At 41.1% G+C, this 12,543-nt stretch overlaps 1 protein-coding gene across 2 annotated transcripts in view; it reads left to right on the top strand.

Moving 5' to 3' along the window:
• The window catches only part of poc1b (POC1 centriolar protein B), a 50,895-nt gene extending 38,360 nt beyond the window's left edge, over window positions 1–12,535 (top strand). For both annotated transcript variants that reach the window (XM_005751151.2, XM_005751152.1), the window contains exons 11-12: window positions 11,074–11,382; window positions 12,122–12,535. In XM_005751151.2, the coding sequence (XP_005751208.1) occupies window positions 11,074–11,382; window positions 12,122–12,280 (468 nt within the window). In that variant the 3' untranslated portion in view covers window positions 12,281–12,535. The remainder of the gene's footprint in view (window positions 1–11,073; window positions 11,383–12,121) is intronic.
• Window positions 12,536–12,543: the final 8 nt, after the last annotated feature.

The raw sequence follows: 12,543 nt of genomic DNA on the forward strand, positions 1-12,543 counted from the left end.
GTTTTTCCACACGCTTCTTGCGACCGTGTTGACTATTTTGAATGAAACGCTTGATTGTTCGATGATCACGCTTCAGAAGCTTTGCAATTTTGAAACTGCTGCATCCCTCTGCAAGATATCTCACTATTTTTGACTTTTCTGAGCCTGTCAAGTCCTTCTTTTGACCCATTTTGCCAAGGGAAAGGACGTTGCCTAATAATTATGCACACCTGATATAGGGTGTTGATGTCATTAGACCACACCCCTTCTCATTACAGAGATGCACATCACCTAAAATGCTTAATTGGTAGTAGGCTTTCGAGCCTATACAGCTTGGAGTAAGACAACATGCACGAAGAGGATGATGTGGACAAAAATACTCATTTGCCTAATAATTCTGCACTCCCTGTACATTGCTTGGAGAAACTGCAGGAAAATCCAGGTGAAAAAAATCCAGGAGAAAGCTGCTACTCTCCAAATAGAACAGCATGGCTTAGCATTTTAAATTTTCTTCTGAACAAATCGCAAAACCTCTACAATAGAGTACTTTGATTAGATGAGACCAATTAAAACAAAACAAACCTTTAATTACAGGACAAAATTTGGGTACATTGCTCTTTATATCTAGATAGAAAATACAAACAGATCAACACACAAGATGGTGTCACGCCTGCTGGACATTTCTACCTGATGCACCTCCAACAGTGCTCTTTGACGGGACTACCCTGGGGGAGCCACGGTAAACACCTATAGGGCCTTGATTGGGTCATCAGCTGAGGACCACCAGTCGATTACGATTTGCTTTAACCTCAGTACATCTCCTGGTGGTAGAGTGATGACCAGGATCTTTTCCTGGCACCCCTTGTTGCTGCCTTAGGGGTTTTTTTGGTACCCACATCTCTTTAAACACAACCAGAAACTAGCTTTTCCTGCTTCCTCCGCCAGTTCCTTGGTTACTCTTCTGTGTCCTGCTTCTGTGAAGTGGAGTAGATTTGAAGTTGAGAAGCTGACGAAGCCCGACACCGCAGTTCCACTGGGAATACTACAGCATTACAGCCGTCCTACCTGCACTCAGCTGCCAGGTCAGGGTACTTGGATTGCTTCAGCTCATGGGCAGCCTCTGAATAAGTACCAGCTTCTTTCAGCATGATTCTATGGCGTCACTAATGGTTTAAAGTTCCACAGCTAATATGACGAATGACCAAAACTGTCTAGATCCTTCCGTCCGTCCATCCATCCTTCAGCCTATCTGAGGCTGCTACTACAGGTGTTGTAGCCTAACCAAAGACACAGACCTCCCTTTCCCCAGCCACCTCGTCCAGCTTATCCAAGGAAACACCAAGGCATTATCAGGCCAGCCAGAGATGTCATCTCTACAGCTTGTCGTGGGTCTTCCCCAGTGGGACATGCCTGATAAAACTCATCCAGGAGTCGCTTTTATAAAATGCCTGAACCACGTCAGCCAGCTCCTTTTGATGTAGAGGAGTAGTGACTCTACTCTGAGCCCCTCTCAGGTGCTGAGCTCCTCACCTTATCTTTAAGGGAGATGCCAGCTGCTCTTTGGAGAAAGCTAATTTGTTTGTAGTTGTGATTTCATTCTTTCAGTCACTACCCAGTGCTCATGACCAGAGGAGAGGGGAGACATAGATTGGCTGAGCTTTGCAGCGCACCCTCACAATACATTTTGGTGTGCCAGGGCTGTCTGGCATCCTTCATTGTGCCACCTGATCAAAATCCCCACCACGTGCTGATCAGTTGACAGCATAGCTCCTCTTGTCACCCAAATGTCCAGAACCACAGATCCAAAGATACAGTTACAAAACTGATCATCATCCTACAACCTAGGGTGTCCTCGTGCCACGTGCACTTATGGAGATCCTTATATTCGAACATGGTGTTTGTTATGGACAAAGTGTTTGCATAGAAATCCAGTAACAGAATACCGCTCAGGTTCAGCTGCAAACGCGTCGTTTTACAGGAAGCAAACCGAGGTGATATAATACTCACCCCTGCTCGCAGCCTCTTACTGAGGGCAACTCCAGACTGGAACAGAGTCTAGCCCCTGTCCAGGACACTGGTCCCATTACTCAAGCTGCGCATTGAGGTAAGATTGACTATATCTAGTTCGTATCTCTCAATCTCACACACTAGCCCGAGTTCCTTCCCCACCAGAGGTGTAGTTCCATGTCCAGACATGGAACTACACCTCTTGGGATCAGTTCAAGAGCTGTGTATTTGATTTAGGTCAGGTGAACATTGGGGTTAGTCAGTGGAATGAGTTCATTCATCCTCCAGGAACTGCCTGCCTTGAGTCTCATAATGGGTCCCACAGTGGGTCCAAAGATTTCATTCTGAACCCTAATGTCAAGCAGGGTGCCATTGCGTAGCCTGTAGAGGTCTTAGCATCGCTGTATGGATATGCTTTCCAAGACCATCACTGACCCACCATCAAAACCTACTACTGGTGCACTTTGTTTTTCACTGATGATACCAGGTTCACCCTGAGCAGATGTAACAGATGTGAAAAGGTCTGGAGAAGCCAAGAAGAACTGTATGGTGACTGTAAAATCATACAGGACCCACACAGGAAGGAGCTAGTAGTGACGTGGCCATGGCTTCTTCAGGCCCTTTCACATCTGTCTCACGTCAGATTAATTTCTCACCTGTAAAAAGCACAGTGCGCAAATGGTAGACATGTCAACTCTGGTAATCAATGGCAAATGCCAGTCAACCTTAATGGTGCTCCGCAGTGAGGACAGAGCCCACTAGAGGATGTCGGGTCCTCAGCCCACCCTCATGTTCTTACTGCTTGTTCAGGAACATTGACACCAGTGGGCTGCTGGAGGTCATTTTTATGGGATCTGGCTGTGCTCATCCTTCAATGACCTGGTCAGACTCTCCTACAGTAACTGTCTGTCTCTTTCAATCTCCATGGTCTGAAGACTTTCCTGGGAGACATGGCAAACCTTCTGGCAATGGCATGTATTGATGTGCCATCCTGGATGAGTTAGACTGGTTTTTACACTTCTGTAGATTCCAAGTATTGCCTTACGCTGCCAGTAGTGATACTGATCCTAGCCAAATGTAAAACTAGTGTGGGGGAAAAAAGCAATCAGAAAAAATGAGGAGAGGAAAAAAATCTCAGTGGCCTCTTCCTGTAAAACCATTCCTTGTCTCATTGTTGCCCTTCTAGTGTACCTGTTAATGTAATTAACTGATTTATAATCCCATTTGCTACTCTATGTATATGTTTTTGAGCACTATATTTTAAAAACATGGCAGACAAAGGATTACATGTAACCACTGCCACTGAAACACAAAATTGCAGGTTGTCTCTGAGTTGCTGCTGTGACACATCTTTAATAAAGCCAGTCAAGGGTTTTTAGTCCATTCATCAAGTAATTAGTTATTTATGTTCGAACCACACGACTAATGATAATGATAATGAGGGCTTTACTCTGGGACTCATTACCCTTAAAAATGAAGACATCAGGTGACAAAGCTGCTGTTGTGCTGTGGTTTTAAAAAAAAAACCATCTGCTTCATGATGTGCACAGCCTGTTTCCACACCTACGCTGCAAGTGCTTGACCATATTTAATGAACACTGAACAACCTTTTTTGGTAGAGGCTTTCATGAAAAGTCCTCTGATACCACTGTATCCACTTTTAGCATGAGTGGTAACCTATAAACACTATTCATGTGAGTGCTGTGCTTTACCCATTAAGCAACTCCTACATATTTCACATTTAACAAAGCTAAAACTTCTCAAACCCTATTCAAACACTATCCACAACTTATAAGTGACAGAAGGTTTGGATTGCATAAAATTTGTGAGATTTTCATGAGCTGGTGAGGTTAGTTGTTTTTTTTTTTTTTCTTAATTAGCTCAACTCTGTTTTTCTTTTTGTTTTTCTTGTCCACTGTGGGCATTGCAATACATTTTCGTTGCAATGTTTTTGTAATATTGCCTTATTAACGGTTTTGTGAGTATGTAAGCTGAAGTGAAGCAATATCAACACATGTCGTGTCATGTTTCTGAGATCCTTTCATCCTCCTTTACTTTTTTTTTTCATCCTCCTTTTTTGTTCAGTTTTGATCTCTATCAAGTTCTGAGAGAAATCTGATCCCAGAACTGCTTGTTCCATGTCAGTTCTGTCTGTGCAGCTTCAAAGATCTTGATAGCTCTATTAAGGACTCTGCTATTCCATAAATAATACATCATAAATTCAGCCAGTCTAGCATTTTATTTATACTGGTTACTCTTAAACTGTTTATTCTTTATCAGGAGCATTCAGCCAGAACTGTTCACCTTTTTTGTGTGTTTCACTTTATTTCCTTTTCTCTTACTGATGACTTTTTTTTCTTTCCTTTTTTTTTTCTCACTTCTGCATTTGAAGGGACTGCACACCTTATTTAAAAGCAGCACACATTCATTTCAGCACCAGTTTTAATAACACAATGTATGTGTGTGTGTGTGAGAGCGATTATATCAAATTTGTTTTTCTTGTACTGTATGCTTGAGCTATGACATGGAGCATTTCTTGTAAGAATCACTTCCGTGTGTATATCACACATTTCTATTTAAGATATGTGTTGGTGTGAGGCAGGTTTCAAGCTGCTGTTTAGTGCATTCTGTGTGGTGTTATGGGTCTAACCATGTTATTCTGTGTGTGTGGTCTTCTGAGAATGACTATGCTTTCATTTGTAACAGCATAACTATTCCTTTTTTTCTTCACATTACCCAGCTTTGTGTGTTCAAGTGCTTTTAGCTTCTGTGTGTCTGGGTCATCTGCCACTGAAACATGGCAGGAAGCTACGGTTTTTCTATTAGCTGTGGTTGAGGTGTTTACAGTTCCATTTATGCGTGTGTGATGTGGACAGAAAACACTGCATCTAATGGCAAGCAGGATATTTTCGTTTGTGTGTGGGTGGCTTCTGTGCGGATGTTCGAGGCAGACAGAGGAGAGAGAGAGGGGGGGGGGGGGGGGACATGAGAGGGAGAGAGAGAGAGACAGACAGAAAGAGAGAGAGAGAGAGAGAGGGGGGGGGGAGGGTGAGAAATCAAGTGGATATATGCACTTCCTCAAAGCCACATGAATGTCCTCTTGTTTCCTGCTCATCTGTGCTTTAAAAACATCAGTGTCGCCACACCTTTGACAAACATCTGTGCTAATTCATGTGACTGTGTGCTTTGCCTATTTTCTCTGTGTGTTTTTTGACACGTCACTGTGTGTTCATAGGTGGATGTGAACGTACTTAACTGTTGTGGGTTTTTTTTTTATTCATTCATTTCATTAATTTTTGTTTGAGAAGGCACAATTTTGTTTTGTGGGTGTGGTATAGAGCACCTTGTCAGATGACAGTTAGGGGTGACAGAGATGAAAGGACAATGAGTCGTCTGCTGTGTTGTCTTGGCAGGACCAACATGAAATGGAGGCTTCAGATGTCCTGCCAGGTTAAATGTTAGGGGCAGATGGGAAGAGTTTTAGAGGAATCTCTAAAAAAGTGGTTTTCTTTTTTGTGAGGGGGAAAAAAATCAATAATTTCATATCACTTTCAGCAATCAGTACTAAATCTGATGCAATAACTATCGTTAGTCTGACTTTAAAGGCTCGTTAGAAACCAAATCACTGGAAAGAGGTTTCACAGTTGTCTTGGAGTCATATAGCCTTCACATTAAAGAACAACCAAAATTGTAGTAATTCCACATATTTGATTAGCTAGTTCAGCGCCCTTTCACTGAGTTATTTTGTGTGTGTATTTTCATGTCATTATTGAAAAAGCTAATCATCCTTGGCATTCACTGTGTCAATGTGCTGGCCTCATTCAAATGAAGAAGATGAGATTTTCACACAGGGCTAAGGCCACATTCAGGCCAGCAGCAATCTGACACAAAAAAAGAAAAGATAAAATAAACAAAGCCTCTTCGTTTAAACGGAGTCAGTCCATTGAATCATGGATTTGTACCACAATTAACATTTATCATTCTACAATAAAAGATGTACATTTGTTTTGGCTTTGGTCCCAATATATAGTGTTGTTTTTAGCTGTCTTGAGTATATCAAACCATAATCAGGATTCTGATTATATATAGCAATGTGCCAACGCCACTGCATTTCAAGGATTTCAGGAACGTTAACAGTCAAGGGAAGACTTCTGGAGAGTGACTGTATCTTCGTGAGTTGGTAACAGTTGCTGGCCTACATGTGCGTACGTGCCACCTATAATGCATCCAGAGGCAAAACATTTGCTTGTGTGTGAAAGTGAAAAAAGTGAAACCAGGGTGGAGGACGGTAAGAGGGGGGTTAAGGATTTCCTCCTGCCATGGAGTCTGCTTTATTAACTGCATTACATGGCATCCTGTGACTACAGAATGTTCTCTTCCCATTACAGGAAAAATATCGGTGGTGCATAAACTGTGTGATACAGGAAAGGCGTGCCAATGTTACATGATGGGTACTGATGTACTCTGTGGGATGTCACGTAGTAAGACTTTGTATTTTTTTTTCTTTAAGATTTGTAAAGGCTGACAAAAAGCTTTGTGTATAGTTTAACTTTTTCTCATTGTCTACAATTTTACTAAAATTTCTCAGCTTGGTGATAAAAGCTTTAATAACTACAAATGTACAGTCAGTTTAAAACCCAACTTCACATTTTATGCTATATATAGTACGAGAGTGTGTACATGCAAAACAGCAGTCGTAAGCTAATGAGAGAGATGCAGATGATGTTGAAACTCTTGTAAAACTTGATGCATGTGCAACAAATTCAGCATTGATGTTAGGCGCACTAATGCCAGTAAATGTGTCATGCTTGGCAAATTTGAAGAATGGAGCCATGAACCAAACGGGATCCTAATGTTGTTTTTATGCTCGTCCATCGCTGGTCTTGCTTGACAATTTTCACATCCATGTGTCATGAGACACAATCTTTGTGGCACGTCAGCCAGTTGTGCGCCTCCCTTGGTTTTTTGGGGGGGAATTTTTGCGGCAACCCCTGTCATACCTGGATTGAAGACACGAGTGTAAGATTATGCCAGTTTTTACCACCATCTTAGAAACAGACACAGAGGGAGATGTTGCAACTGTTTGTCAATTGTTGTTGTTTTTTTGTTGTTGTTTTTTCCCCAAAGTTCTTTAAAAAAATCATGTTTTCAGTGTCTTGGCTTCTGGTTTTGTCTTCTCCTCCGTATCCGTGCGTTTGCTGCGATATTATCTGAGTGGCTTCACTTATCGTTTAGGAGACTAACGCAGCGGCTTCTTGCGCCTTAACAGCAGGTGTAAATGCCTGCATCTGTGTGATGACGATGCAGCAGTGAGCCTTAATGAGGAAGAGGTTAGCTAGTGCTTTTCCAGCTATTATGAAACTGTCTGGTGGATTGAATATTGGTAAAACAATTACAGTGCCGCTTTGGAGAACCCTTTGCCTACCTACTTCATAAGGAGGATTTTCCATGTTAATTAATAAATATCAGGCAGGTTTTGAAGATGCGCGTGTGGCTTCACAAGTGGTAAGGGCAGGAACATCAGAGACGCCCTCCAATTAAGCTCAAATGGCTTGTTATACAAGGGTCACAATGCCCGAGGTTTCCTGCCAACAATAGAGAGCGCAGCTAATTCTGGTGCTCATGGAAATGATGTTTTTGATCAGACATCTGTGATTTGATTTAGAAGCGGAGGTGAGGCTATTTGTGATCTGTTTTCTCCTGGGGATCCTTTTGATCGTAAACATCACAGCCGCCGTTAGCATTTTAACCTGGATTGTGGTTCTAATGAACTTCCCTTTTTAAGTAAATCTGCTGCAGTCAAGTTATCAACAATATCGTTGAATAATCAATGATTAGCATTTAATTCTGGTTTGCCATTAGACACTCACATTTGTGTCTTTTATATTGCATCTCATTACTTGTGGAGTAAAATGTGGCCAAATTAGGAAGCACTTCATAGATTGGACAAGCACATGTACTTTGAGTACAGGCTGTGTTGATATTCTTGCCTTCCTATCAACACTTGAGCACACTCAGCTCACACAGTCTGCCACCTCATTATCATAGTGTCTAGTTTTTCCCCTGCTCTGCTTGGCTCAACCAACCAAACCCAACCAGCTACTCCTATCAAACAAAAAACACTGCCAGCAGAACTGTTGCAACATTCCTGCCATGACTGACCTCTGACATAAAGCGTAGTAGACACGATTTAATCTCTGAAATTATCCTTATCGTAAACTGTGAGTTTTTAGCTCCACTGACCCCTCTACATTAAACAATCCATGTTTCCGTGATTTTGTATATCTTTTATATACCTGATAATGCCGTGCACCATCTTTTAACATGGTTCTAACAAATTATAGTTAGAAGAAATTTCCTGCGTGTGTGTGCGTGTGTGTGTGTTTTTTGACTGGCACACTGGAGTGCCTTGCCTGTTAAACGTTAATTGTATCCAAACTGCCTGGTGGGTGAGGGGGTGGAGGGATGTTAACTGTAAATGAGCTGAGCAGATGTTGACAAGATGTATCAACGAGGAGTGAAAAGGTGTTCAAGACTCCGCGAGACTCACCATCCACACACTGACAGCTATGTTCACCTCCTCCCAGCAGTCGATCCTAACCCACCCTCTCTTTCTTTAGACATCCTGGTATATTCTTCCTCGCTTCCCTCCACCCTCTCCTGCGTCCCCATACTCTCTTTGAAGTGAGGACAGTATGCAGGAAGTAAGCCGGAATCGATTGCTCCATGCATTAGGCTAGGAATGTGTGACATCCTCCTCCTCCTCTTAACCCTCCTCTTCCTGCCTGTCTTGATCTTCCTAAAACATCTCTCATTTATCCCCTTGCCTTCCCCGTCCCCCTCCTTTTGTTCTCTTTGGTGCAACCCATGCATCACATTATTATTGAGTACAATTTAACTTCTCATCATTTTTGTCTGGATTATTGTTTTTCTTTTATTATAATGTGATTGGCTAAGCAATAACCATTCTACAACATAACTGTTTGGACCAACAACAAATCAGTTCATATATTTATTTAGCCAAAGCTGTTGGTTGTCAAGACCAAACAGTTTTAAGATGCCACTGCTGTAGTTTTAGTTGTGGAGTGAACTTAACTTTAACTATTGGTTGTTGTTGTTGTTGTTGTGTTTTGTTTGTTTGTTTGTTTGTTTTTTAAAGCCCTGTGTTAGACTGGCAACTTGTTGACGGTGTAACATCAGCCTCTTCTTTGTGACTTGTAGGATAGGCTTCATTCCCCCTGTGACCTTGAACTAGATAAGTGATTCAGAATATGGATTGAGGTATGGACATTTTATTAAAAATTAGTTGATTTATTGAAAAATAATGGAATAATCATCCAAACAGGAAACAATTCGCTTGCCCCGGGTCACTGATGGTTCATTGTTACGAGGCAAATTAACATAATCCTTCGTTCTAATTGCTATTTGCTTCAGTTGTTTGCGTCTGAATTTTGTAACTAGGGACCCGCCCACTTCACTTCAGGCTATTTTGCCCGTCATCACTTGATGTTACTAAATGTCACTGCTAGCCCCTTAAGGCATGTGATCTGCAGAATTACAGTAATGTTTGGAAAGAGGTTACGGAGCTATGCTGGTTTTTAAGCAAAAGCTTTTGAAAACTAAAACATGATAGTTTGAATCCCGACCTCCTAAAAGTTAGGATAGTTGCCCTTGAGCAATGATTGGTTCTTTAGAATAGATATTTATCTGCTGTATAGCTACTGTGTTAAATGCCTCTGCTGTAGTGAATGCACTGTCTCTAACTCTGATTACACTGAATATAATGACCCCCCCCCCTTCTTTTCTCTCTCTCATTGTTCCATTGTTCACTTTCCCTTGTTATGTTCTTCTTGTGAAAGGAAAAACAAACAAACATTGCATACAAAATCAAAGGTCGCATTAAATACAAAATAGTTTTTTTTCCTGCTTTGCTCTGTATCTGTAGCTCTTCAGTGCAAACAACCTATGAACTTGTCTTTAGCTAGCAAGGTAGTCAGGCGGTCACAAAGTCTGCCTTTCAGTCAGTAATCTAGTAGTGTGAGTCATCCACCTACTTCAGTCTGCCAAGTTGCAACAGGCTCAAGGCCTCCTTCACTGACAGAACAGTGAGACAGCAAGCATGTTGGCTATCTCTGCATAGTGTTATGTATTATGATTGCATATCATCCAGGATCATGAAAGCCTCTGATGTATTCTTTCTGTCACTGTTTGATACATGTATATTTCAAACACGGTAATCTACTAGTATAGTAGAACTTTAAGTTCAAAAAGTAGTTACAAATAAACTCCAGTTGATACTTTGGTAACATCCAATACTTCAATTCATATTCCAGTTGATTTCTGCCATGAGTTCAGCGTCATTAAGAAGATGCCAGGTACCAACAGTGTTTGGAAAAGACAAAAATAAGAGGGGGAAGCTGCTCCATGGACTGCCAAGATTAACGAAGACCAAATGTTCATTTGCTTGAAAGAGCACTCCTTTTGGCACGTTGTGTATGATGTCAGATAATGGAAGAGAATGTAATTCTGACATGATTTATAGTATTCTTTGAGTGCGCTGATGCATCCCAGATAAGGCCCACTGTAACTAATGTTAAACCATCCCCTGTGCCACAAACTTTTGTCTGGTTGAACTTTATTCTTACTATGAGGATTGAGTGATACAAAGGTATCTTATCAACTCTCAACTTAAAAATTAATTTCCCACATGAAATTAGTTACAGGAGGCCGAGCCTTTATTTTTCAAGACTTTCATTTCAGCCTAAACCTATTTTTTTTTTTTTTTTTAAATCAGGTAGATTTCAGCTTACATGTCAGACTTAAAAATAAAAGTGACTTAATCAGTCATTTCACTGCAAACTGAAACTTTAATTCCTTTAACAGTTTGACATTTAACGTCATTCAGATGTTTCTTCTACTGTTTTCTATTTCTTTCTGACTCCTTTGCTGTTCTGAATTAAATATCAGAGAGTCACAATGAGTGATTTGATTTAAAATGGGTTTCTCGTGTGATACAGTGCATTTGGAACATAAATGGAACAAAACAATATCCACACAGTTTGCGTTTTCTCCTGCTTTCATCTCCAGCTCTTAAACAGTTGGCCCCGCTTGACACCCATGCAGTCTGCTGCTGCTAACAGTCACCACTATAACGGTTTGCCAGCATGTCATGTTGCCAATTCAAGACTGGACGGATGGATCGAGGGTGGAAGTGCAAGTAGGGCAGAATCGACTGCTGAGAATGAAACGAGGGCTAACAGAAAAGAAGGAAAAGGAAGACGAGAGGAAGAAGTAGAGATGTCGCAGACACACCCACTGGAAGTTCTCTCTGGTCATCCATCAAGTGTGAGCTCTACCCTGCGGCACATTGTTCAACAGCTGGATATTCTCACACAGGTCAGTTATCAGGCAAAGCTTATATATATCAACTCACAATATCGACAGCAGTGGAAAAACATTGGAGGACAATTTTTTCCCTCTGAAGTGTTTAAGCCCAGCATCAGGTTGTTTACTATTCAACATTGCTATGTTGCACAGGTCTAATAAAAGGTAAAGAAAAGCAAACGGTGGAGTGAGAATATTTGATTTAGCTGCCCACTTCTTTGTCTGTTTGAGAAGTGTCACCATTAGATGAACAGAGACATTTCCTCATTTTATGTTTTATGACATTTGCAGACAGAGAAGAAAAAAATTGAACACATTTTCAGTTCTGCAGTTTTATGAGAATTGTCTCCAGAAATAAAAAATGTGCTGCTGAATGTACTTTGTTTCACAGACATTATCATCTATAAGAAATATTTGGTGCATTTTCTGATTCCCAGAAACAAATGACACCTAATGAACTATTAAATAATCTTTGTAATATAAATATTTAAATTTAAATCACTTCTGCTGTCTCTACTATCTCGACTATCTCATGCATCAAGGCCAAAATGAATAATAATAATAATGATGATAATTTGAAAGCCATGACGATTTCTCATTTACTTTTGTGTTTTGTTTTGTTTTTTTCTACATTGGGAAAGGATTGATTTCAGACTGAACTTTGCTCTGCTTAGTTTCTACATGTATAATTATTCTCTGACTTCTCTGTAATTATCATGCTTTCCCACCCCCACCGCTTCACCTCATGCAGACTGTTTCAGTGCTGGAAGAGCGTCTCACCCTGACTGAGGACAAGTTGAAGGAGTGTCTAACCCATCAGTCTCAGATTCTGAAAGACCTGCGAGCATCTAGAACGAGGCGGAGGACAGAGAGTGAAGGGACAGATGAATCTTCTGTTCATTCCACTTGAGGACAACTTTGCCTCGTCTCAGACAGCAGCACAAAGACATGAAGTGTGTTGTTCTGCTAAGCCCCCAGATTGCCAGATGTGTGTGTCAATTTAAATGCCCTCCATGGTGGTCTTTCTCATAGGTCAATCAGGATTCGATCAGTGGTTGCAGTGAGTTTGTGTCTGACTGCGTGCTTGTACGTGTGTAGTACCAACATAGTTTTTCCATGCCTTTCGGTACCTCTTAAAGACATCCAGCTGCACAGAAGAGCTGCAGCTGAAAA

The sequence above is a fragment of the Pundamilia nyererei genome, unplaced genomic scaffold (assembly GCF_000239375.1).
Source record: "Pundamilia nyererei isolate P.nyererei 1_Seehausen unplaced genomic scaffold, PunNye1.0 scaffold00301, whole genome shotgun sequence".
Classification (NCBI taxonomy): domain Eukaryota; kingdom Metazoa; phylum Chordata; class Actinopteri; order Cichliformes; family Cichlidae; genus Pundamilia; species Pundamilia nyererei.